We start from the raw sequence: 26984 nt of genomic DNA on the forward strand, positions 1-26984 counted from the left end.
ATGCGGTTGCTCTCAGCTCCACAGGTACTGAGGAGAGTAGGGAACACATTTTCCTACTCCACCAGCCTGATGTACGTGGTCCAGCAATAGGGGGTTTGGAATGAATGTGTCTGGTGGAACCCGCCTTGCCTGGGGGCAGAAGCCCCTTACGGGGACACACAGGTGTCTGAGCCTTTTTGACCTTGCTCATGGTGTCAGACCCATGAAGTCCTTAAGAAGGTCCCTTGGTTTTCCTTGACCACTGCCATGGTCTGGCAAGTTGGTCAGACACAGTGTTTCCACAGATCGCGTCCAGCCTTAATAAATAATTGTGCCCTGCACGTTCTGCATAAAGTGCATTGGCTCTGGACTCTATGCAGGGGGTCTTCGTGGGTCTCTAATGATTAATTTACCATACTAACACACACAGATTGTCAGTATGGGGCTGAACCAGGGAGCGCTCCTCCACTGAGCTACATCCCAGGCACTTTTAGTAGGTATATATGTGTGTGTATGTATGTATGTATGTATGTATGTATGTATGTAATGTATTACCAGGTTGGATCGGAACCCAGGGTCATTCTACCTCCCAGCTAATCCCCCAGCCCTATTTTGTATTCTTACTTTTGAAATATGGTCTCAGTGAGTTGCCAAGGGCCTCACTATGTAGCTAAGGCTGTGTGTGAACCATGATCCTCCTGTCTAATCCTTCCAAATGTTGGGATTACAAGTGTGCGTCGCCACGCCTGGTTTACTACTACTTGTTTGGTAAAACAAAGAAACAAATACAAAAAACAAAATAAAAAACAGCCTCAGCAATTTAGAAAAATCTCTTTTTGAAAAAAATAAAATGAAATGCAAAAGCCAAGATGTTGCTCCAGGGAGAATGCCCCGAGGAAAATAAAATAAAAAAAAAGTTCGGGGTGTAGCTCAGAGGTAGGGTGCCTCTGGGTTCAATTAAAACACACACACACACAAACACATACACATACACACACACACACAAAAAAAATTTATGTATTCTTTCAGAAACAGAAGCCTTTGATAGGTAGCTTTAAAATCCAAGAACTTCACTTTTGGTAAATTTAGGTACAAAAATACCTGAGAAGGGGCAAGGAGAGAGGAGGAAGGATCAAGGGGCATTCTCTCCAGAGAAAGAAAGTCCAGAAACACAAAGTGAACATGTTGAAACCTACGAAATATAATTAGAGGTCCTGAATCATGTGTTTACGTTTTAAGAAAAACATAATGGCCGGCTGGCTCTCTTAAGTGTGGGTGGACTAGAGTAGTAATGGCTCTGTACAATATGAGCTGCTCAGAATCCCTCTGGGAAACCTGGAGAAAGGGGAGACTGCTCCCAAAGCTTTGGTCAGCAGGCAGGGCAGAGGCTGGCTAAGGATTCCTGAACACAGGGAGAACCAGCACTGCTTGTGATTGGTTCTGCTCTAAGAGGAAAAGGAGGACAGCTTTGTCTGAGCTGGCCTCTTGGCTCATGGCTGTGATCTCAGTACTTGGAAGATAAGAGAGGAGAATTGCAGGTTCAAGGTAGGTCTCAGCAACTTAGTGAAACTCTTGGTACCCTCGAGAGACTCATTTTCAAGCAAAACAAGTTATGTGAGGAGGCTGTGGCTCAGTGGTAGAAAGCCTGGGTTCTGCCCCTGGGTTCAGTCTTCAGCATCATAAAACAAGAGGGTTTATGAAGAAGGGTGTGAGCCACCTTCACTCATTTCCCTAAGAACTTCCTGCTCCTGTTGTAACCATCAGTGCACCTCGAATTTATAGAAACTTCAGCAAAGTGGTCCAGTCGACAGTGACAACAACCAGTGAATCTCCACCTCAGCCCACTCAAATGTCTCGCAGATCTCTCAGTGTTTAGAACACAGTGTGCTTCCCAAGAGGCCAAGAGCCATTTCAAGGTCACCAGGGCCCTGGGAACCTTACTCACCAGGGTCCACAGTCCAGGGCACCTCTGAAGAGCATCCTGGATCTAGCCTGTCTGGTGCTGATGCTGGCTCAGGACTCAGCCCTGAGCCTCCTGACCTCACCTTCTCCCTGACACTGCTCCTCTGTCTAGGTTTTTTATGAAGAACTACCAACACGTGCTGGCCTTCTACTTCACCATCGAGGAGATCAACAGGGACCCTCACCTGCTCCCCAACCTGACCGTGGGGTTCCAGATCTACAATGTCTTCCCTAGTGAACGCAGGACCCTTGAGGGCACTCTGATGTGGCTGTCAGGAGGTGACGAGGTTCTCCCTAACTACCAGTGCAAGAATCAGCACAGACCCTTTGCTGCCATCGCAGGGACCTCGCCAACATTTTCGGCTGAGACCGGAGCCCTGTTGGAGCTCTACAAAACCCCTCAGGTTAGCGGGCCAAGCATTCTGTAGAGAATGTGTAGATTTCCCCTAGTGCTGGACCCTAATGTGTGATCAAGACAAAGTGGAATTTGAGTGCCTATTAATCATGATCAGGTGATCAGGTCTCAGTGAATTCCCAAACTCTTGAGAATCTCAGCAGTGTGAGGAGAAAGATGGAGAAGGAGCTCTGGAGATTAAGCATCTAAGCTGGACGTGGAGCTCTCCTGTAATCCCAGTACTTGGGAGGCTGAGGGAGCGGGACCACAGCCAGAGTTGGAATGCCTCTGAGCTCAATCCTCAAGGCAGAAATAAAAATAAAACAAAAAGAGTATTAACCATTATATTCATCTCCCACTCACTGGAACACTGATTCCCGATGGCCCACAGCTGTGGGCCTCCTAGGAAATGTCCACAGCATAGAGACTGCCCACAGGACATGACCACTTCAGATGCCTCCAGAGACCAGTGACTGTCAGGTGTAGGGAGAGCAGCCCCTGGGCATCTGGAGGCAACGATGAGGTCATTGTGGCTCCAGGGATCCCAAGGAGAGTTGAGGCTCAGAGACACCCATCCTGGGGCTTACCAAGGGCCTCTGCCCAGCTTAAGGCATGTGATTTGGAATTCACTGTTAGAGCACCCAGCCAGGTGGAGAAGTGGGATATGGCTGGATGAGGGGGACCTGGGCTGTGGTCTTGGGAACTGTATCTGTCCCTGGCCCTCCCTGTCCCACTTGCTGCTTTCCCCTGCCATGAGCTGTGAGCTCTGTCCCACTGCCATGTCTTGCCACCAAAGTCTGTGCCATGGACACATCTGACCATGGATAGAACAGAAACTCCAAAACTTCTAAATCCATGATCCCAATAAACCTTTCCTCATCTCAGCTGTCCTTCTCAGGTACTTTGGTCAGAGAGGTGAAAGAGGTTAGGAATCAGGCCTCCCCAAGTCACTACTTCCTAGCGGGAAGCTCTGCAAACACTTCTAACAATCAGGACGGTGTCACTGACAAACACAGGCTGTAGCTTAGCAGCATTGTGTTCAGGAAGAAAAAAGTTTTAGAGAATCAGAGGGGGTAAATGGAAGTAATCCTCTAGATGACCTCAGGCCCTGTGTTCATAACTGAAGTCCAGACTACCAGGAGGTCAGTGTAGTAGAGGACACTTCATCATCAGTGTGCGCAGGCAGCATGGGTCGCTGGTGCTGGCTCTGCTCCACAGGAGTGAAATACAACCTGCTACTTCTACGCTGCACCATGTCAGACCTTATTCCCAGGCAGGAGGTGAAAGCAGTTGTCAATCTCACCTTTCCATTTTCTTGCTTTTTTTAATTGTGGTACTGGGCATCGGAACTAGGGGCATTCTCCCTCTAAATTATGGCCCTTGCCTTGAAACAGAGCCTCACTAAGTTGTCAAGTTGGCCTGGAACCTGTGATCCTCCTTTCTCAGTCAACAAACTACTGTGATACAGACGTGTGCAAGGATGCCCGGTACCCTTTAATTTCTAAAGGTAAGACACTCAGAAAAAGTGTTCTGTATGCCCACAAGGGAGAACAGGGAATCCTCTATAGGAGAGTACCACGCAAGAGGATGTTATTCAGTTTCATATTCATTCATTCTCTCTCCCTCTCTCCGCCTCTCTCCCTCTCTCCCTCTCTCTCTCTCTCTCTCTCTCTCTCTCTCTCTCTCTCTCTCTCCCAGGGATTTCCTTCTATTTCAAGCCAAAGAACCTGCATTTTTTTAATTTTAAACTTTTTTTTTTATAGTACTGAGGATGGAACCCAGAGGCATTCTACCTTTGAGCTATACCCTCAGGCCTATTTTTTGTTGTTTATATTGATACAGGGTCTCACTGAGTTTCAAAGGGCCTCACTATGTTTCTGAAGCTCATGCAAACCCTGATCTTTCTGTCTTTGTCCCCGAGTGCTGGGATTACAAACATCTGCCACCACCACCACCACCACCACCACCACCACCACCACCACCACCGCCACCACCACCACCACACCGGACTTATTTTTTATTTTTCTGAAACAGGGCCTTGCTAAGTTGCTGCTGCTGGTTTCCAGTTTGTAGTCTTGCTGTCTGAGCCTCTCTAGTGCAGAGATCACAGATGTGTACTGTGCCTGGCTGAAATGCCCTGTTTTGTAAGAGCATTCTAATTTGTTTCTAAGGAGAAAACTCTCTGACTCCCTGTAACTCAGAATCATATTTTTCTTTGCTGACTCAGGTCACATATGGACCTTTTGATCCCATGCTAAGTGACAAAGGCCAGTTCACCTCACTCTACCAGATGGCCCCTGAGGACAGCTCTCTGGTCCATGCAATGGTGTCATTACTGGTGCATTTTGGCTGGACGTGGGTGGCCATCTTAATATCTGATGATTTGAAAGGAGAACGGTTCCTTCAGGGTCTGAATGTGGAAATGGTGAAGAAAGACATCTGTGTGGCCTTAACTGAAAGGCTCCCTCCCTTTAAGACAAAGTATCCACCAAGTATGTACACTGCCATGAACAGGCTCAGCATTTCATCTGCAAACGTGCTCATACTCTATGGTGAAGCGGGGAGACTCTTCATAGTAGACTACATGACAGATTACTTCCTAACCACAGATAAGGTGTGGATCATGGCAGACAAGTGGGATATCACTGTTTATGAGAATCGCCAATTGCTGCACTCCTTCCATGGAAGCTTCTCATTTTCACAACACAAGCGGGAAATCCCTGGCTTCCAAGACTTTCTCAAAACCGTCCACCCTTCCCAGTACCCAGAAGATTCTTACTTCAGTAAAGTTTGGCTTCTATATTTTAAATGCTCACCTGCTGGGTCATCATGTGGGAAAATAGGAGACTGCGAACCAAATGCCTCTTTAGAGTCTGGTATGAATTATTTCGACCTGATGACCTTATCTGACTCCAGCTATTTCCTCTATAATGCTGTGTATGCCGTGGCCCACGTCCTCCATGAGGTGCTTGTGGAGAGAATAGCACAGGGATCTCCAGAGGATGCAGAGCAGCCCAGGCCCCCTCCATGGCAGGTAAGGCTTCTCCAGGAGCAGGCAGGGCTGAGCACCTGCTGGCACCTGCGGGTACCCTAGCGAGGGGCCTCCTGCCTGTGTTTTCATCTCTTTATCAGCAAAACCAGGCAACAAGGAGCATGGGCACCTTCACACTGGCTCTAGGTGTAGCTGGAACTGTTACCCATGTGTGGAGGATTCTGCTCCTGGGAGCTTCCATCTCAGACTATTTAATTAGAAAGTGAATCAGAAAAGCATGTTCTATTGCAGGAGAAAATACTATCAAATATGATAACTCATAACTGACAGGGTGAATTAATTGCTCCAATCTGCATTGTTTGGAATGTATCCCATGCTGTGAGACATGGACTGAGTGACCACGTGTGATTCTGGGTTCTTTGCACTGATGAAGTGGACTCTACCCATTTAGACTCTAGTACTCTATATCTCTATCACGTATAAGATGTGACTCTGGGAAATGAATTGTTTTTAAGCCTCTTCCTCTGCTTCCTCCTTCTCCTCCTCCTCCTTCTTCCTTATTGTTTTGGAAGTGGGGACAACCCCAGTCCTTAAAACATTTTATAAATGTTTTCAAATTTTTATTATTTTTTTTGTTGTTATTGTTGTTTTTTAAAAATATTTTATTGGTGCATTATATTTATACATTATATTGGGGCAAAAAAACTTGTGTGTATATACATGTACACACCACCGATTTAACCCCTACCCAATTCTCACCCCACCCCCTCCCCATCCCGCCCTCCCTTGCTTGGCTCAGTGGTTGACTTCGATATGTTTTCTTTTTTTTTTTTTTTTTGAGCTTTTAAAAACTCAGGTTTATTTCCCGCCAACCTCATTTCCACTTCACTGGTGTCTTTAGGCAGCTTAAGACCACTCGGTGGTTGTTCCGACCCACTCCGTGGCCTGGGCGGTGGGAGCTGCAGACCAGTCTTCAGTGGCTGGCTGGGCGCTCCAGTCTTCAGTAGGGAACTGCTGAATGGGCACCGAGGGAACCTGGACGCCCTCTGACCAGTCTGCAACCTCAGGCTGGGCAGCGGCGAACTCGGGGGCTGGTGCAGTCCATTCGCCCTGGAATTCCTCCTTGGTCGCCGCCTTCTCAGCAGCGGCCTGCTCTTCCTTTTCAATCTCTTCAGGATCTCTGTAGAAGTAGAGATCAGGCATGACCTCCCACGGGTGCTCCCGGGAGATGGTGCCACGCATGCGCAGGACTTCTCGGGCCAGCATCCACCACATCAGCCCCACAGAGTGAGCTCCCTTGTTGTTGCAGGGAATGGCGATGTCCACGTAGCGCAGGGGAGAGTCTGTGTTGCACAGCGCGATGGTAGGCAGGTTGACATAAGACGCCTCCGTGAGAGGCTGGTGGTCAGCTCTGGGGTCAGTCACCACTAGAAGACGCGGCTCCCGGAAGGCGGCCTGGATCTGGCTGGTGAAGGTCCCAGGAGTGAAGCGGCCAGCGATCTGGGTGGCTCCAGTGGCCGCAGCAAACTTGAGCACGGCCCGCTGGCCGGTGTTCCTGGACGATATGACACTGACGTCAGCAGGGTTCTCAATGGCGACAATGGCTCGAGCGGCCAGCAGGAGCTTCTCCCAGGTCCTCTTCAGGTTTATGATGTAGATGCCATCGCTCTTCCTTTTGTAGATATATTGTTCCATCTGGAAATCCAGGTTGGTGCCATCTAAGTGGGTTCCTGCTGCAAGGAATTTGAGGACATCCTCCTCCTTCATTTGCAGGACATCGAGGGCTCTGGACATTGTGATAGTTTCCCTTTAAGTTACGCCGGGAATCAAGAACAACGCCGTATGGACCCCTCTCTAGGCGGCGCGGAAAGGCCGATATGTTTAAGTACATGGTGTGTTTTAGAGAATTTCCTTCTTCCCCCCTCCCATCCCCTCCTTTAGGTTGTCTTGTTTGCTCCTCTGTAGGATTTCCTTTTTCATCTAGAGTTCCTCCTATGACCCATTTCACCTTGGCTTTCACATATTAGGGAAAGCATCTGATTTCTTATTTTTTTGTGACTGACTAATCTCACTTAGCATAATGTCCTCCAGTTCCATCCATTTCCCAGAAAATGATGTAATTACGTTTGTTTTTTTTTTGATGGCTGAGTAAAATTCCATTGTGTACATATCCCACATTTGTCACCTGTTGATGGACATCTTGGCTGGCTCCATAGTTTGGCTATGGTGAATTGTGCAGCTCTGAACATAGATACACATGCATTAATTTGGTAGTTTGTTTTCCTATCTTTTGGGTAAATACCCAGAAGTGATATTGCTGGATCAAATGGTAGATTTGTTCCCATTCTTCTGAGGATCCTCAATACTGTTTTCCAAAGTGGCTGCACTAATTTGCAATCCCACCAACAATGTCTTAGAGTTCCCACTTCTCCACATCCTCGCCAGCATCTGTTGTTGCTTGTGTTTTGAATGATGGCCATTCTAGAAGGTGTTAGGTGAAATCTAGGGTAGTTTTGATTTGCATCACTCTGATTGCCAGTGATGTTGAACATTTTGTCATGCATACATTGGCCATTTGAGTTTCTTCTTGCGTGAAGTGTCTATTTAGTTCATTTGCCCATTTTGTTATTTATTATAATTTGAAACATGGTTTCAAAGTTTCTGAGAGCCTCACTCATAGGCTGAGGTGGGCCTTGAACCTGCAATCCTCCTGTTTCAGACTCCAAGTATTTGGTGACAAATGTGCCTTTGCATCTAGCTTAGACATCATTTTTTAAAAATAAAACCCACCATAACGTAGCCTGTGGCTGTACTTTTAAGTAGGAGACCTCAGTTGGTGGCGATCATCTCAGACTGCCCTCCAGGTTTGAGATGGATTTTTCTGGATATTAATCCTGACTGATCTGAATCCATAGTCTATGTATGAAATATTTATCAGCTCATGTACAATAGTCAATATCAGTAATAAGCTTTCTAGAATATGTAAAATAAATTTACTATGTAGACAAAGGCAAATATGTAAAAATATGAAAAAATATGTAAAAAGCAATGTCAGAAATATGTAAAAATATGTAAAAAGCAATGTCAGAAAGTCTCATCTACCATCTAATTTCTATTTTTCCTATAATAATGTTCGATGTGCAATTTGGTTCTTATTGGAAGTTGCCATTTAGAAAAGGAGGTCACTGTGTCCAGGTGGATTCCAAAGATGGAAGGGCCAATTATTTAGAAAAACAACAAAACTGTGTAAGCCATCAGAGGTTAGTAATTTCCCTCAACACAGTGCTCTGGACACAAGAGACTCACAGATTAGCACACTCCATTCAAAACCTCCTTAGAATTGAGAGTTGTTTTTTGTTGGGGACACCAATAGCTCCCTTCCCTGTCACTAGATAGAAGCCTGGTCACTAAGAAGGTCCAACAGCAGAGACAAAGGAGCCCATGTTCTGCCTCCTTTAAACTTCACTGAGATAAAACTGATAAGCACAATCAATTGCACATACTTAATCTTCTGTTTTTTTTGACAATGTAATAATCTATTTTTAAAATTTTTTTATTTTTTATTGGTGCACTGTATTCATACATCATAATGGGATAAAAGAAAAACACTTTTGTAGACATACATGCACACATTGCCCAGTTAGCCCCTACCCAATCCCCACCCTGTTCTCTCCCCATCCTTCCTTCCCATGCTTGGCTTAGTGGTTGACATCTAGTATTATAGCAATTTATCCAAAATTAACAATGATAATCTCACATAACAGTTTCATTTGTCTAATACCACGCTTTTGATGACTTAAAAATAACATTTCAATATTTCTTTTTGCTTTCTTTCTTACCAGGGAATTTTTTTTAGGTGAAACTAGCATACATTTATTTATTTATTTTTCAGAAAAAATCTATCCTAATAAGAAATATGGACTCTAGATACCCAAAACGATCTTAAAAAAGAACAAAGCTAGAAGATGTATATTTTCTGATTTCAAACCATATAAAGCTACAATAATTGAAACAGTGTAGTACTGTTCTAAAGGCAGATATATAAACCATTGGAGTTAAATAAAAGCCTAGAGATAAATTCTTTCATATATTGTCAAGTTATTTTTGACAAGGTTTCCACGAACATTTGGTGGAGGAAATAATAATCTTTTAGCTAAATATTGTTGAAAAATAATAGTTACATGAAAAAGAATAAAATTGGACCCTCACCTAACACCATATACAAATATTAACTCAAAACAGATAAAAGACCTAAATATAAATCTTAAGACTATAAACTTTTAGAAGAAAATCTGGGTCATAAAACCTAACAACACTGAAATTGGCAGTGATTTCTTGGATATGATTTCAATGGCACAGGCAACAAAAGGGTAAACAAACTCCCTAAAAAATAAAAAAAATATTGTATATCCAAAGACAATGTAAACAGAGTTAAAAGTTACTGATAGAATGGGATAAAATATTTCCAAATGCTATATCTGAAGGTATATTAATATTCCAACTAGAAATCCTAAAAATTAGCAACAATAAAAGCAAACAATACAGTTTAGAGATAGGTAAAAGACTAACATAAATAATGAATCTCCACAGATAACCAATCTTAGTTGTCTGTTGGATGGAAAATCTTGTTTCTCTGGTTCTGGTGTGTGTTACCTATTTCTTCTTTGTAGTTAATCTCTTTGAGTATTTTCTCTAGTGCTGGTTTTGAAGACATAAATTCCTTCAGTTTCTGTTTGTCATGGAAGCTTCTTATTTCCCCATCTAATTTGATAGAAAGTTTTGCTGGGTAGGAAATTTTTGGCTGGAAGTTGTTTTCTTTCAGAGTTTGGAATATGTTACTCCAAGCCCTTCTGGCTCTCATGACTTGGTTTGGGAAGTCTGGAGTGATTCTAATTGGTTTGCCTCTGAATGTCACTTGGCCCTTTGTTTTTGTTGCCTTTAAGATTCTCTGCTTGGCTTCCACATTGGTCATTTTGACAATTATGTGGCGTGGGGATCCTCTTCTCCGATCCTGTCTAAAGGGAGTTCTATAAGTTTCCTGGATCTGTGTATCAACCTCTTGCTCTATGTTTGGAAAATTTTCTGCTATTACTTCCTTGAAGAGATTGTTGATCCCTTTGGTTTCACTTTCTTTTCCCTCCTCTATTCCGATTATTCTTAGGTTAGCTCTCTTAAAATGGGCCCATATTTCTTCAATGTCAGATTCCTGCTGTTGGATATTTTTTTCTAGATTAGAAACTATGCGTTCATTTTTGGAGTGATCATCTTCCAAGAGTGAGATTCTATTCTCCATGTGGTTTAATCGGTTGTTTGTACTTTGAATTGAGGCCTTTACTTCATTAATTGCATCCTTTATCTCTTTTTGGCTCTCTCTGAATTCTTTTTGAAACACCTCTGTTATTTTCTACAGTTATTTTCCTGATTTGATCTTCTAGAAATCTCTGAATTTCTGTTTTATCAGGTTCTTATGTTGTGGGGTTGTGGGCATTCATTGCTCCATTGTTATTCCTCTTTTCCATGATTTCGGAAGTTTGTGCCTTCTCTGGGTTCTTCCCTTGGGTCACTATGACTTCACTTAAGGTGCTCTGGATCTTGAGTCTGTGGTATCTCAGTCCCCACTACTCCTTTACTGGCTTGTATTGCAGAGTCTCCGACCCAGAGAGTCAATTGAGGCTGCTTTAGACCAGGAAGAGGCAGGTTGGGCATTCTCCTATGGTGTGATATCTCTGCCACTGCCATTTCCCCACTGGGTCAAGTCCCTGGGAGTGCTGTACTCCTCTAGGGGCTGCAATTTGACTCACTGTTGTTGAGTGTGCTGATGGAGCTGTAGTGGACTCGGTGAATTTGCTGCTGCTGCCACCAGTGGCAATATGGCGTTGCTGCCACGCTCTCGGCCGTGAGTATGGCGTATTTCTTCTCTGGTTTTGAGCTCCACTCTGAGTCCCTGCAGGGTGTGCTGAGCCCAGCCCCTGGGAGCTTCAGATGTACCCTGCGCCGAAAAATCTGCCGAATTCCGCCTGTCTTTTCGCAGCGGCTCACCTCATCTCGCTGTCCGCCGATCCTCTTTGGAGCCTGGTTGGCTGTTGAGTGCATTGGTCTGGTGCTGTCTGGGGAGCTTGCTGCTGCCACCAGCAGTAAGGCGATGCTGCCACGTCCTTGGGGCATGAGGCCGGCGTATCTCCTCTGTGGCTCTGAGCTCCGTTCTGAGTCCCCTACTCTCTGGTGCCTGGTGCTGTAAGAGAAGATGGCGCCTGTGCCGCTCCGCGCCGCGACTCCCGTTGCAGCACTGCAGTCTGGGTTCTTTCTGGTGTCTCATTTTTCCAGCCCTCTTTTTCTCTGTCCCTTGTAATTACATTTTTTGTTTCTCTGCTGATGGTGTTTTCTGGCTATGAAAGGCGCTGATTTTGTGGTAATAGAGATTGGTTGTTAGTGCGGCTCATAAGCCCCACTTTCTTTCTGTCACCATCTTCCTGGAAGTCTCCTAATCTTCTGTTTTGATGAGGTGTGATGTGCACACACCAGGCTGCCCTCCCCAGGATGCAGACACTGAAAAGTTCCACTCCTGTTGTGGCCTTACTAAGTACAAGGATTGGCTTCCAAGCTGCTCCAAATAGACTTTGCTGGTCAGAGTTGTGGCAGAGCTTCTGCTAACACTGACTTTTTAGCTTGTCCTAGAATCCCTGGACTCCATGGCTCCACCACTGTGCCCACAGAACTCTTCCCCTCCCGTGAGCCCATGACAAGGTGACCTCAAAACAAACAGACCTGAGCCTCTCCCCAGGAGGAAACCTGAGCCTAGGGAGGTGGGAAGAAGGACTGCCTAGGAATTAAGGGTTTCCCACCTTCCATTTGTATGCACGCCTCATTGCCACATCAATGCCTCTCCTCCAGCTCCATCCACTCCTGAAGAAACTCCAGTTTAACAACACTGCAGGGCAGCTCATATCCTTAGACAAGAAAGGAAACCACGCAATCATGTATGATGTCCAGAACACTGTGAATTTCCCTGGTGGCCTTGGTTTGCTGGTTAAAGTAGGGGAGTTTGCCTCTGGAAGTCCACTCCGTGAAGGCTTGATCATCAATGAAGAGATCATAGAGTGGCCTATTGGCTTCACACAGGTATGATTCTGTTTCCTTATTGCATAAAGAAAGAGGAACATAAAGAGTGCTGACTGAGTGTGGTGGAACACATCTGTAAGCCTAGTAACTTGGGAGGCTGAGACAGGAGGATGGCAGGTTTGAGGACAGGCTTAGCAAGTAGTGAGATCCTTCTCAACCTAGAAAGACTGTTTCAGAAATAAGCAGCTCAGAGGTAGAATGCCCCGAATCTAATCACTATTACCACAATAAATGGATAATTGATAAAAAATAAATAAACAAACAGGGTGTTGAAGGGCTTGAGGTATAGCTCAGGGGTACAGCCCTTGCCTGGCATGCTCAAGACTCTGGGTTCAATCCTGATTACTGCAAAGGTAATTAAGTAAAAAGAGTCCTGAGATAAGGCTGCGTGTGAGCCCTTTAGCTCAGCACCAAGTTCACCAATCACTTCCTGATTTTGTATGATGAGATTTATTCTGGACAAAATTTAGAGCTAAAATCCATAGAAAGAGAAAGTTTTAAGAATTTGCTTTTTAAGGTTCTGGAACAATGATCCATGCAACTGTAATAAAACTAAACAAAGGTTGCAAATAACAACAGAAATGAAAGTACAGATGCATAAAAACCAAATATATCTGTCCATATGACCTGAGAACCTCCCTCCTGTCTGGTGAGAATCCTTGGGATGTGTTGCTGTATATAATCACAAGTGGATCCTGGATCAGGACATCGTTCCCCTCCAGGAGGTATTCTTTACATGGTTCTTGGTACTTTGTATGCCATTCACTCCTCAAACATTGTTCTATTCAGCATGTTTTCTACTACTTTTCTTTAACATGGTCCTGGGATTGAACCCAGGGTTATTCTATCACTGAGCTAAATCCTAAGCCCTTTTTTAAAAAATTTTTATTTGAAAACAGTATCTTGCTAAGTTGCAGAGACTGGCCTTGAACCTGCAACCTTCCTGTGTCAGCCTCCAAAGTACTGGAATTACAGGCAGTGCCACCATTCTCAGCTCTACTCAGGACCTTAATGCTCTAAGATGCGTTCATGTTCTCCTTCCACAACTGGACATTTCCAGCCAATTGTTTTTTTGCAGGTCTGGGGAGGGAATCCAGGGGCATTTGACCTCCGAGCTACAGCCCCAGCCCTATTTTTTATTCTTTACTTGGAAACAGGGTCTCAATGAGTTGCGGAGGTCCTCACTAAGTAGCTGAGGCTGTTCACGAACCGTGATCCTCCGGCCTCAGCCTCCAAAATGCTGGGATTATAAGCTTGTGCCACCACACCCAGCTCTCCAGGCAATTTTTAATACTTTTATCAGTGCACTGCGATTATACATCACAGTAGGTTCAGTGTGATACAAGCGTGCATGCACACAGCCAGGTGTATTTACTTCAGCATCTCGCCACCGTCTCTCCTCCTCCATCCACATACAAGCTCCTGGAATTGGTAATAATGCCTCATCTGTTGCTATGGTATTTTGAACTGTTTCCTTCCTCTGTCCTCCTCTTTCTCTTCCCATCTCCCTCCCCAAATTCTCTTCTGCTATTTTATGGCAGTTGCTTTGTACCACAATCAACTTTGTACATAATTATATTCTCAATTATACATAATTATAATTCTCAACAATTATACTCACCATTATATTCTATGGTTTTTCTTGTCCTCAGAAGCTGACAATATGTGGTGTGTCACTCTCTGAGATTTTCTGTAGGTATGAAGTAGAGATTAGGTAGATTATACATAAAGTCCAACAGTCCCCATTCAAAGATGCAACCTCAAAGTATTCTCAGGCATAGCAGTTGACAGACCCACAGAGAATCTCATACAGAAAGGAGTTGGGTGATGAGGTTATATGAGAAGCCCGGGTGTGTGGCTGATGTCTGAACCCAATGCGATCCTGAGCCATGGTGATATGTGGTGATCGCTTGAGATGGAGAGACGGCAGCTCAGCTTAGGAGCCCAGAATCAGGTGTCCATGTAGGATCCCATGGTGACCTTTGGTGTTATGAGAGATGACCTTCTCTTCCAGGTCAAAGTGCTTTCTTATTTGGAGAGATTCTGACACACTGTTAAAGTAGATAATAACACAGCACATTCTAACCATCACCTGGTTTCCCTCAGACTCCTCAGTCTGTGTGCAGCCAGAGCTGTGGCCCAGGATTCAGGAGAATCCCCCAGGAAGGAAGACCAGTCTGCTGTTTTACCTGTGTTCTATGCCCAGAGGGACACATTTCCAATGAAACAGGTAACAGTTCACAGCCACCCTACAGTAATCTTCTCTGTCATAGCTTCTCAGGGATAGGAGCCAAGGACATTGGCAGTGGGCCACAGAGGCCTCTGTTCACTGTCCACCATCCTGTCTATAGACGCCTGCTGAGGTCACTGTCTGCCCACCTATGTCCTCTGTGGCCCAGCACAGCTCAGCCTATGAGGTCATCTGTGGTGGACAGTCCAGTCGTCCTTTGTTAGCCTCCAGTGCTGCCCCAGACAGTCTCCTGAGACCTCACGGTGGTCCAGGCTAACGTCCACCCATGCAATGCAAGATGAGCCATCCTCAAGGTACCTGTGGGTGCCTTGGAAGCATGAAACCAATAGAAAGACTGGGCTCTTCATCGCCAGGAGATACACTCAGAGCAAGTGAGCACGAATTGTCATGGGAGGGTTTTAGTGCACTGAACCATGTTAAACACCATGCAAGGCCTGAGGACACATTCTTTACACTGGACTCTGACCTTTGCAATACTATTATCTGATAGGGAAAAGATCCATTTAACGTGTGAAGGCATGAGCTGAACATGGTGCCCATGCCTGTCATCCTAGTACTTGGGAGGCTGAGACAGCAGGATTGCCACTTCACAGAAAAAATGGTCACCAAACAATGCTTTCAGTTGGAAATAAATATAAATATATAAAACTAATCTAGTCTTAAAATTTTGATTAAAATGCTCACTACTGAAAAATGTACTGAATTATAGCTGGGTGCTGTGGCAGACGCTTGAAATCCCAGTCACTCAGGAGGCTGAGACAGAGGATCACACATTTAAAGGCCATCCTGGGCAACTTAGCCAGACCCTGAATCAAAATAAAAAAGAATCTGGGGGTGTAGCTCAGTGGCAGAGCACCCCTCGGGACCAAACTTCTGCACAAGAAAGTTAATAATATAATGGCAATTAAATTTCATTTGAAGTTCAAAACTTGTGAATTCAAAGTGTTTTCAATATTTATATGGAAACACTGATCAGAATTGTCATGGGGAAATGAAAATTTCAGATGGGAACAAGACTACTTCCAGCAGATGTGAAGTCATATACTGAAACCAGCAGAAATAAGGGCACGTTAAATATAGGAGGTCCTGTAAGGTGTAGAAATTGATTTCTGGGTTGAGCATGTGTAAGGAAGGCTTCCATCTGATGGATCTGGGTCAATGTTATTAGCATGACAGACCTCCTATCATGAGAAGACACAGGGTGATGGAGGAGACTTGGTAACATCACTGAGCCACAGGAGGAGCCACGGAGACCTCCAGTGTCCCTGGAAGGGTGGGGTCAGCATTCTCCAGCTCAGCGATGGCACAGCCTGCTCTGTGCTTGTCTTGGACGTCACGGGCAGTCTGTCCTCAGTGACATTACAGAGGGGACCGTGGACTTTTATGTGGCAAAGAGGACAAGTCAGTAAATATGAACTGCTGATGTTTCCCCTCCAGATGCAGAGCAGTGTATCCGGTGTCCCCCGCACGAGTATCCAAACACTGAGAGGAGCCGCTGCCTCCCCAAGGTGGTGTCGTTCCTGGCTTATGAGGACCCCTTGGGGACGGCTCTGGCCTGTGCTGCTCTGGGCTTCTCTGTGCTCACAGCTGGGGTTCTTGGGGTCTTTGTGAAGCACAGAGACTCTGCCATCGTCAAGGCCAACAACCGCGCTCTCAGCTACGTCCTGCTCGTCTCCCTCGCCTTCTGCTTCCTCTGCTCCTTGCTCTTCATTGGCCGTCCCAACATGGCCACCTGCATCCTCCAGCAGATTGCCTTTGGAGTCGGGTTCACTGTGGCTGTTTCCACTGTCTTGGCCAAAACTGTCACCGTGGTTCTGGCCTTCAAGGCCACGGGTCCTGGGAGGAGGATGAGGCAGCTCCTGGTGTCAGGGGCTCCTAATTTCATCATCCCCATCTGCTCCCTGATCCAAGTGATGCTCTGTGCCATCTGGCTGGGAACCTCTCCTCCCTTTATTGACACTGATGCACACTCTGAACACGGCCACATCTTCATCGTGTGTAACAAGGGCTCAGTCACTGCCTTCTACTGTGTCCTGGGATACCTGGGCTCCCTGGCCCTGGGGAGCTTCACGGTGGCTTTCCTGGCCAGGAACCTGCCTGACACCTTCAACGAAGCCAAGTTCCTGACCTTCAGCACTCTGCTGTTCTGCAGTGTCTGGGTCACCTTCCTCCCTGTCTACCACAGCAGCAAGGGGAAGGCCATGGTGGCCGTGGAGGTCTTCTCCATCTTGGCCTCCAGTGCGGGGCTCCTGGGCTGCATCTTTGCCCCCAAGTGCTACATCATTCTTGTAAGACCTGATGAGAACTCCCTGAAAGGTCTGAAGGACCAAAGTTCTAGGAGAAATAGGCTTTCTGGTGGCTTCCACCATAAATCTCCTTCCTAATTTTAATGTTTGAAATATTTTTTAATTATTGTCTTCCTCTTGCTTCTTGCTCTTTTCATACTGAGGTTTGAGCCCAGGGGCATTCTATCTCTGGTCTACATCTCCAGCCCTGTTCATTTTATTTTTATTTATTTATTTTTATATACAAATTTTTTACTGAACATAAATGGTATACATTTAAACTATACTTGGTGCCCTCTCCCCTTTACACCCATTTTCCCTTCACCCCTCCCACCAATGATTGTCCAGGGTAACCATGCCATATTCATAATTTTACACATAATCAGATGTGGCCCTTTATTAATAAAGTTCAGCCTTCCTCCTCTCCTATCTTTCCATTTAATCTTTGCTGATATTTCTCCTCCATTATCTGGAGTCCCACTGGTATCCTCTATGTTCCCTAGTTTGGGCATATTAGAGGAAACATATTTACCTTCTCCTTTTGTGCTTGGCTGATCTCACTTAACATAATGCTCTCCAGGACTTTCCATCTTTTTGCTGATAATATGATTTTGCTCTTCTTTATGGCTAAATAGAATTCCATTGTGTGTATTACCCAAAGATTTGCAATCCATTCATCTGTTGATGGTGGTCTGGGTTGGTTCCATATTTTGGCTATTACAAATTGTGCTGCTATGAACATAGGTATGCATATGTTGCTGTAGTTCTCTGCCTTCAACCCCTTTGGAAAAATACCCAGGAGTGGTAGAGCTGGATCATATGGTGGATCTATTCCCAGCTTTCTTAGGAATCTCCACACAGATCTCCATAGTGGCTGAACTAGTTTGCACTCCCACCAACAGTGTAAAAGAGTTCCTCTTTCCCCACATCCTCACCAGCATTTGTTATTATTTGATTTCTTTATGCTTGCCACTCTGATTGGGGTTAGATGGAATCTCAGTGTAGTTTTGATTTGCATCTCCCTGATGGCCAGTGATGTAGAACATCTTTTCATGTATCTATTGGCCCTTTGTATCTCTTCTTTTGTGAAGTGTCTATTCAGTCTGTTTGTTTTATTGTTAAACAGGTCTCTGTAAGTTGCTGAGGGCCTTGCTAAGTTGCTGATGCAGGCCTGGATCTTGCGATGCTCCAGGTTCAGCCTCCACGTACTGGATGACCGATGTGGCCACCACACCTGGCTGCAGGCATTCTCTGGGATGGTCACTGATTCCATGAAGATTTTCAGGTAGCCTTTGATTCTAACTTTAACATATTTTGTCTACTTTCTTCTTTTTGCCACCTGCTAATTCAGAGACATCTTCGGATAAGAAATTATGGAATATACATGATACAATACCTATTCTCTCCTTACCTAAAAATTACTTAGAGAGCTGGGCATGGTGTCACACACCTGTCATCCCAGCACCTGGGATGTCGATACAGGAGGATCGCAGGTCTGAGGCCAGTCTCAAGAACTTAGTGAGATGCTGTTTCCAAAAAAAAAAAATAAAATAAAATAAAAAGAGCTTGGGTGTGAAACGTCCCTGGGCTCAAACACTGATTCCAACAGTTATTATTTAGTTGGATTTTTAATAGTTTTTTTTTTGGTGGTACTGGGGTTCCTGGAAGCCCTTCTACCTCCGTGCTACACTCCCAGACCTATTTTTACATTTTCATTTGGAAACAGGGTCTCCTAAGCCAGCGCGCACGGCTGTCTTTGAACCTGCGCGATCCTCCTGTCTCTGCCTCCCAAGCACGGGGATTACAAGCGTGCGCCACCACGCCCGGCTTTTTAATAGTTTTGACCTTAGATTTTTACTCATGAATACACTGTGGTATAGGTTTTCTTTCTTTTTTTTAATTTTTTATTGGTGCACTGTATTCATACATCATAGTGGAATACAAAAACTTTTGTAGACATACATGCACACATCGCCCAGTCAGCCTCCTCCTGATCCCCCCCAATTCCCTCCCCATCCCTCCTTCCAATGCTTGGCTTAGTAGTTGACATCTAGTATTATAGCAATTTATCAAAAATTAAAAATGATAATCTCAAATAACAGTTTCATTTGTCTGATACCAAGCTTTTGATAACTTTTTTTTTAAATTTTTTTTTATTGGTGCACTGTATTCATACATCATAGTAGGATACATACTTTTGTAGACATACATGCACACTTTTCCCAGTCAGCCCCCACCCAATCCCCACCCCATTCTCTCCCTATCCCTCCCTCCCATGCTTGGCTTAGTAGTTGACATCTAGTATTATGGCAATTTATCTAAAATTAAAAATGATAATCTCACATAACAGTTTCATTTGTCTGATACCAAGCTTTTGATGACTTAAAGATAACATTTCAATATTTCTTTTTGCTTTCTTTCTTACCAGAGAATATTTTTTTTAGGTGAAACTATCATATATTTATTTATATTTTTTTCAGAAGAAATCTATCCTAATATGGAATATGGACTCTAGATACCCAAAACGATCTTGAAAAAGAACAAAGCTAGAAGATATATATTTTCTAATTTCAAACCATATAAAGCTACAATAATTGAAACAGTGTAGTACTATTCTAAAGGCAGATATATAAACCATTGGAGTGAAATAAAAGCCTAGAGATACCTTCTTCCATATATTGTCAAGTTATTTTTGACAAGGTTTCCACGAACATTTGGTGGAGGAAATAATAATCTTTTAACTAAATATTGTTGAAAAAAATAGGTACATGAAAAAGAATAAAATTGGACCCTCACCTAACACCATATACAAATATTAACTCAAAATAGATAAAAGACCAAATATAAATCTTAAGACTATAAACTTTTTGAAGAAAATCTGGGTCATAAAACCTCACAACATTGACATTGGCAGTGATTTCTTGGATATGATTTCAATGGCATAGGCAACAGAAGGGTATACAAACTCCCTAAAAATAAAAAAAAATTGTATATCCAAAGACAATGTAAACAGAGTTAAAAGTTACTGATTGAATGGGATAAAATATTTCTAAATGCTATATCTGAAGGTATATTAATATTCCAACTAGAAACCCTAAAAATTAACAATAAAAGCAAACAATACAATTTAGAGATAGGTATAAGACTAACATAAATAATGAATCTCCACAGATAACCAATCTTAGTTGTCTGTTGGATGGAAAATCTTGTTTCTCTGGTTCTGGTGTGTGTTACCTATTTCTTCTTTGTAGTTAATCTCTTTGAGTATTTTCTCTAGTGCTGGTTTTGAAGACATAAGTTCCTTCAGTTTTTGTTTGTCGTGGAAGCTTCTTATTTCCCCATCTAATTTGATAGAAAGTTTTGCTGGGTAGGAAATTTTTGGCTGGAAGTTGTTTTCTTTCAGAGTTTGGAATGTGTTACTCCAAGCCCTTCTGGCTCTCATGACTTGGTTTGGGAAGTCTGGAGTGATTCTAATTGGTTTGCCTCTGAATATCACTTGGCCCTTTGTTTTTGTTGCCTTTAAGATTCTCTGCTTGGCTTCCACATTGGTCATTTTGACAATTATGTGGCATGGGGATCGTCTTCTCCAATCCTGTCTAAAGGGAGTTCTATAAGTTTCCTGGACCTGTGTATCAACCTCTTGCTCTATGTTTGGAAAACAATTTGACTCACTGTTGTTGAATACGCAGATGGAGCTGTAGTGGACTCGGTGAATTCGCTGCTGTTGCCTCTGCCGCTGGTGGCAATATGGCTCCTCTGCCACGCCCTCGGCCATGAGGCTGGCATATTTCTTCGTATTTCTTCTCTGTTTTTGAGCTCCCCTCTGAGTTCCTGCAGCATGTGCTGAGCCCAGCCACTGGGCGCTTTAGATTATCCCTGCGCCAAAAAATCTGCCGCATCCCACTGGGCTCTTCCGCAGCGGCTCACCTCGGCTCGCTGTCCGGCCTCTTCCGCAGCGGCTCACCTCGGCTTGCTGTCCGCTGCTCCTCTCTGGAGCCTGGTGGGCTGTTGAGTGCGTTGGTCTGGAGCTGTCTGGTGAGTTCGCCGCTGCCGCCGGCAGTAAGGCGCTGCTGCCGCGTCCTCGGCCGTGAGGCTGGCGTATCTCCTCTGTGGCTCTGTGTTCCGTTATGAGACCCCCTCCTCTCTGGGGCTGGTGATTTTTTTGTTTCTCTGGTGATGGTGCTTTCTGGCTATGAAAGGCGCTGATTTTGTGGTAACAGAGATTGGTTGTTAGCGGAGCTCTTAAGCCCCGCTTTTCTCGGTCGCCATCTTCCCAGAAGTCTGGTTTTCATTGAGACAATCACCTGCCGTCCACACTGGATCCCGAGTCCAGGGCCCATGTCCCTGCTCGCTCACCTGGAGTAAGCACTCAAGGAACACGCAGTGGCCAGGATGTGGTTTAATAAGAGTATCATGCCACAGAAGCCAAGGGAGGCTTTTGCATGTCAGGAGGAGAGGGCCACTCAGGTGTGGGCAGAGAGGAGAGAGGAGGCCAGGAGAGGCCCTGATGGCTCAGTGAGGAGCCTGTGAGGCCTCCCCCATGATGCCTGCACTGAGGTCCCGGTTCGCTTCTGGCCAGGCTTGGATTCTTGGAATGAGCTTTCGGGCCCCATGGAGCAGCCTCCTGAGAAGAAAGCTCCCTCCAGGGGTGTGTGTGGATGGACAGGTCAGTGCCTGCCCTCCATGTGTACACAGCAAGGGGCTGTTCCAGATACAACCCACAAGTTCCATCAGTTGTGCGGGACTCTTCCTGCACACGGAATGCTACAATTTCCTGGTGTGTCTACACACCACCCTTTCTCCTTAGGATGAAGTATGACCATGGTCACACCTCTCTTGGTCCACCAAACATGCTCAATCAGCAGGACTGTGGGCTGAAGAGATGCTCTGGGATCCAGTCTGGGTTCTACTCTCACCAGCCAGGGAACTCAGGCAAGCAGTCAAAGTGCAATCTAGCAGTTTCCTCAAAGATGAAGTGGTGATAATATAGAAACAGCCAGGGTGGGGCCACAGCCTGCAATCCCAGCACTGGGGAGGAGGCAGAAGGAACAGGTTTGCGGCCAGCCTCAGCTACTTAGAGAGCCCTCCACAATTTAGTGAGATCCTTTTTCCAAATAAAAGATAAAAGAAGGCTGGTGTAGGAGTGACTCAGAGGTAGAATATCTCTGAGATCAATCTTTTGTACTAACTATCATAATTATACACACAAATATAATAGAACTTGAGATTGAAACGAGTACTCACTAGTTAATATTTATAAGGTATTTCTGGCTTTTTATGAGAAGTGCCATTGAAGTGTTTGACTATTTATTACCAATACATTAGAATACTTTGCTATGTGAAAATGACCACTACAAAGGAGCAATTCACCTAAACATAGCTAAACCTATAGGCACCTGATTACTGCATATCAAAGTAAATAAAAAATAATAGAATTACAGGCATATGCATTGGAAAACTCTAATATGAATAAGATTGAAAGGGCCAGGCATGGTGGCGCACACTTGTAATACCCGCGATTGGGAGGAGGAGACAGGAGGATCACTCAGGTTCAAAGTCAGGCTTGCTGGCTTAAGAAACCCTGTTTCCAAATAGAAATATAAAAAAAAATAGGTCTGGGAGTGTAACCCGGAAGTAGAAGGGCTTCCAGGAACCCCAGTACTACAAAAAACCCCAAACAAACAAACAAACAGATTAAAAGAAAACCCTTAACTTAAATAACACAACACCACAATTACATTGATTCACGTAGCTACCCTGTGTCTCTATATTAGAGAATATACACTGCTTTCAAAGACTCACAAGCCTGGACAGCTTTTGGGAGTGAATAGTTTTACAGTTAGCTACTGTGTCCAGGGTGTTAAGCACCTCTCAAAGCAGATAGCCAACCCCTTTGACTCAACTGTTCAGCTGCTACTTTCTCTCTGCATATCACAGGTGAAATCTTTATTTATTTTTCCTGCACTGAGTACTGTGTGTCTTTTTACACACAATCAGTGTCTTTCAATATGTCCCGAGGTTTATTCAACACTCAAAGATCAAAGCACACAGAAACTTACCGGGAAACTAAGTGAAATTAGGTTAAGTTCAAATGTTGGGTGGATACTTTGCCAAAGCCAAGTAGCACCAATGAGCATCGAACAATACAGGTCATGGAAGCAAAACTAACCATTTAGGTAAAATAAGTGTGCTATACAATATGCAAATTTTATACATTCAGGGCATTTTAAGTAGAAAATAATATGAGAGTAGAAAATAATATGGGAGTGGGGAAATACTGAACCAAGTCTTGGTGTGGAAGAGGAGATTCAGGAGTTGATAGAGTGGGTTGGAGTCACACTGATCATCAGGCAGAGAGAAGGGCAGGACCGCAGTGGTCACTGGATGTTAGTGGTGCACAGGGGCGGGCTGCTGTGGTGTGAGCAAAGTGCCCCACACTGCTCGTAGGAAGGCAGGTCTCTTCCTAGGACTTCATGGACACTGAACAGTGTCTTGGCAGCTCCTCCAACACAAGACTTCTGTCAGTAGTCTCAAACGTATTGATGATGTGCGTCCATCAGAGGAGAGGAGACAGCTCCTGACCCAGGGGTCTGTTATCAACTGCAGTACAGATGTGCTGGTCTGAGCCCTAGACTGACCATCCACACAAGTTTCTGAAATTATATGCTGGCAGACATAAATTATTTATGATTTTCTCAAGTTGTTTGAGCTCTTTGCTGGCATGTGTAAACAAGTTGTTTATGAGTTTCTGAACAGGTTTTATAACCCATACTGTATACACCTTTGACTGGTATTAAAAATTGCTCTGGTATTAATTTCCAAAAAGTGTAAACGGCAGGCAGAGTCTGGATGCTGTGCAGGCACTCAGGCAGGGAGAGGTGGCAGCTTGTCCTGGTACACTGTGGAGCACCCCTTCCCTCTGCTCTTTGTCCTAATGATACCTGTTACAGATGGAAGGAATATGGTTTTGGGGGGGAAACTGTTCCTGGGGACTCCTGTTAGGGTCCCTGGACACACTTTCCCTCAAACCACCACAAAACCATAAACGACCAAAAACAGAAAAAACCCTGCGGGTTCTTGTCCTGAGCTAAGGATAAATATACATAACTTGGACAGTTGCTGAAGATTTAATAAATGTATTAAAAAGACAGAAATACAGAAGGTTATTACAGCCCCATGCCAGAGTGGCATGGAGGGGTGACTCAGCTGAATACACCAAAGGGATCACACGTGGACTCGACCGTTTTTTATACCCATGACCTCCATGTTGTTCATGAAATCTAGACTTAGTAAAGTCTCTGTAAGGTACCTTCCCCAGCCAGGTGTGGCAAGGTGTCTCCTTTCATGAAGGGCAAGGTCAAACCCTGCTCCATCCTCCCAAGATTATCATGTAGATCTATCTGTCTTTAGAAAGAGGAAGCCCTAGCTCTCTTCTATTGACTTGTTAATTACTTTTAGCTAGCTTAATTTACATTGGAATAGCTGCTTGCTTTTAGGCAGAAATCAAGTCCTTTCTTTACCCATGTCTGCTGCCATTTTGACACAACTATTTTTGAAATATTTCAATTATTTTTGAAATATATTAAAGTCAGAGCTTTCCCAAATCTTCCTAGGCTGTTGCCAACACGGGTACAATACCCATTGCAAGAGAGTAGATGCAATTAAGGCCCTTAGTCTTAAAAATGCAAAGAAGAGATCAGTGCCTGTATACCTCCTCTTCTTTGTGACCTGGCCTTTACCTCAAAGCACCCATAGTTGATGGGCAACTGGTACTGCAGAGATTAAAAAAAAATAGAGGGACCATTAACCTTTGCACTTAGTAGGTGCACTGGTCACAGAGAAGAAGGCAACACCTGCCTAGGGAATAAGGTACTATACATAGCCTTGATAACACTGATAAGAACAACAAAATTAAACAAACAAACAAACAAACAAAACAACCCCCAAACCAAAAACCCTGCATTTAATTGATGAGAACAGAGAGGAGGGCAGAGTTCCATTTTTGGGTCTCCAGCATGTCTGCCAGGCACACTGTTTTTCTTCTCTTCCGTTTCTCTTTCCTAGTGACTTTGTAACAAAAATTTGTTGCAGCTGCACTGAGCTGTCCATTAGTTTTAATTTCCCAATTCAATTTATCTACTTGAATCGAGGAAAAGAGCCCACAGTGCCCTTACAACCATAACACCTTCCTGTGTTTGCTCAGAGCCATGCATGTTGTGATGCAGGTGGTTATATATCTACTGGGCAGGTAGGGCACTGCTCCAGACCACCTCTCCTCGATTCACCACTGCTGTCCCCGCTCGTCGTTGTCCATTCTGTATGAAGCTGCTGCCATCCGTGTACCAGTTCAACGCAGTTAGGCAGTGGAACATCCTGCAGATCAGCTCGCACCTGGGAGACTTCAGACAGGATTTCTGCACAGTCATGAAGAGGCTGTTGCAGGTCCGGTGCTGGCAGCAGGGTGGTTGGATTCAGAATCACTGAATCTATGAAGGTAATCCTAGGCAAGTCCAATAATAGTCCCTGGTAATGAGTTAATCTGGCATTTGTCATCCATTTGCCTGGTGGTTGTCTTAGGACTCCCTCCACCATATGGGGAGCCGTAATTTGCAGATGTTGCCCAAAAGTCAATTTATCTGCATCTTTGACAAGCACAGCTATGGCTGCAATGATGTGGAGGCACGGGGGCCATCCTGCCATTACCGCATCCAGTGTTTTTGACAAATAGGCTACTGGCCTTTTCCATGGTCCTAGCCACTGGGTTAACACCCCTTTAGCTACTCCTTCTCTCTCATCTACAAACAGAGCAAAGGGTTTCAGGGGATCAGGCAGGGTTAGAGCAGGCGCCTGCAACAGGGCTCTTAAGATGATCAAAGGCCTGTTGATGTTCCCCAGTTTATTGTCACTTTTTAGTCTCTTTGGTGGCCTCATAGAGGGGCCTAGCCACCTCTACAAAATTTGGTATCCATAGTCGGCAAAACCCTGCAGAACCCAAGAATTCTCTCACCTTCCGAGCGGCGGTAGGCGTTGGAATATGAAGAACGGTCTTCTTCATTTCATCAGTGAGCCATCGTGCGCCATCCCTTAATTTGTACCCCAGGTAGGTGACAGTCTGTTGGCAAATCTGTGCCTTTTTAGCACTGGCACGATACCCCAGGGTCCCCAACTCCTCAAGCAGCTGGCCTGTTGCTTTCAAGCATTCCTGTCTAGTGCTGCCGCTAACAGCAAATCATCAACATACTGTAGCAGAGTCACGTGAGGATCAGTCTGTTGGAAATGCTCCAGGTCCCGGCTAAGGGCCTCATTAAAAAGAGTTGGGGAATTCTTGAAACCCCGGGAAGCCTGGTTCATGTTAATTGGCCTATCTTTCCCCCTTTTTCTTCTTGCCCCTCAAAAGCAAACAATGATTGGCTAACTTCAGCCAATCTTAACAGAATTAGTGTCGGGGAAAGATGGCTTAAAATTGTGTAGGGATTAGGCACTGTTGGGTGTATGTCTTCAGTTCTTTCATTGATCTTTCTAAGATCCTGCACTGGCCGATAATCTGTTCCTCCTGGCTTTTTGACTGGGAGGAGAGGGGTGTTCCATGCTGAATGGCAGGGCCTGAGGACTACAGCTTCCAACAGTCTATGGATATGAGGCGCTATCCCCTGTCGTGCTTCCTCGGGCATTGGATATTGCTTAACCCGTATAGGTTGGGCGGTAGCTTTTAGCTCTACGACTATTGGAGCCATATGTTTGGCCAGTCCTATGCCTGTTATTTCAGCCCAGGCGTTGGGGTAATGTTCTACCCATACAGTCATTTCCTCCTTGTCTTTTAGTTCTTTTCTTTGCTCTTTAAATAAACGGTGTTCATCATTCAGTGATAAAGTCAATATATGTAATGGTTGTCCTTCTCCATCAGTAACTTTAATTCCTTCTGGTTCAAAGTGGATACGAGCCTTTACTTTAGTGAGCAAGTCTCTTCCCAATAATGGAGCTGGGCTTCCAGGAACCACCAGG

General features: G+C 44.6%; 2 protein-coding genes across 2 annotated transcripts; one reads left to right on the plus strand and one right to left on the minus strand.

Moving 5' to 3' along the window:
• Positions 1–25703, plus strand: LOC308276641 (vomeronasal type-2 receptor 116-like; the record flags this gene model as incomplete). The annotated part of the gene is made up of 14 exons (XM_080715465.1): positions 1–71; positions 2054–2345; positions 4563–5095; positions 5252–5369; positions 6233–6330; positions 6395–6558; positions 6637–6690; positions 6802–7034; positions 12219–12446; positions 14553–14676; positions 16135–17013; positions 25208–25230; positions 25308–25424; positions 25560–25703. The coding sequence occupies 14 exons, from the start codon at positions 1–3 to the stop codon at positions 25701–25703; spliced, it is 3078 nt and encodes a 1025-aa protein (XP_080571591.1).
• LOC308276389 (small ribosomal subunit protein uS2-like) lies at positions 6234–7121 on the minus strand (the record flags this gene model as incomplete). Its single annotated transcript, XM_080715123.1, has 1 exon — positions 6234–7121. One exon carries the CDS (start codon positions 7119–7121, stop codon positions 6234–6236), a length of 888 nt encoding a protein of 295 aa, XP_080571249.1.
• Positions 25704–26984: the final 1281 nt, after the last annotated feature.

Source organism: Muscardinus avellanarius (genome assembly GCF_963383645.1).
Source record: "Muscardinus avellanarius genome assembly, chromosome: 18".
Classification (NCBI taxonomy): Eukaryota; Metazoa; Chordata; class Mammalia; order Rodentia; family Gliridae; genus Muscardinus; species Muscardinus avellanarius.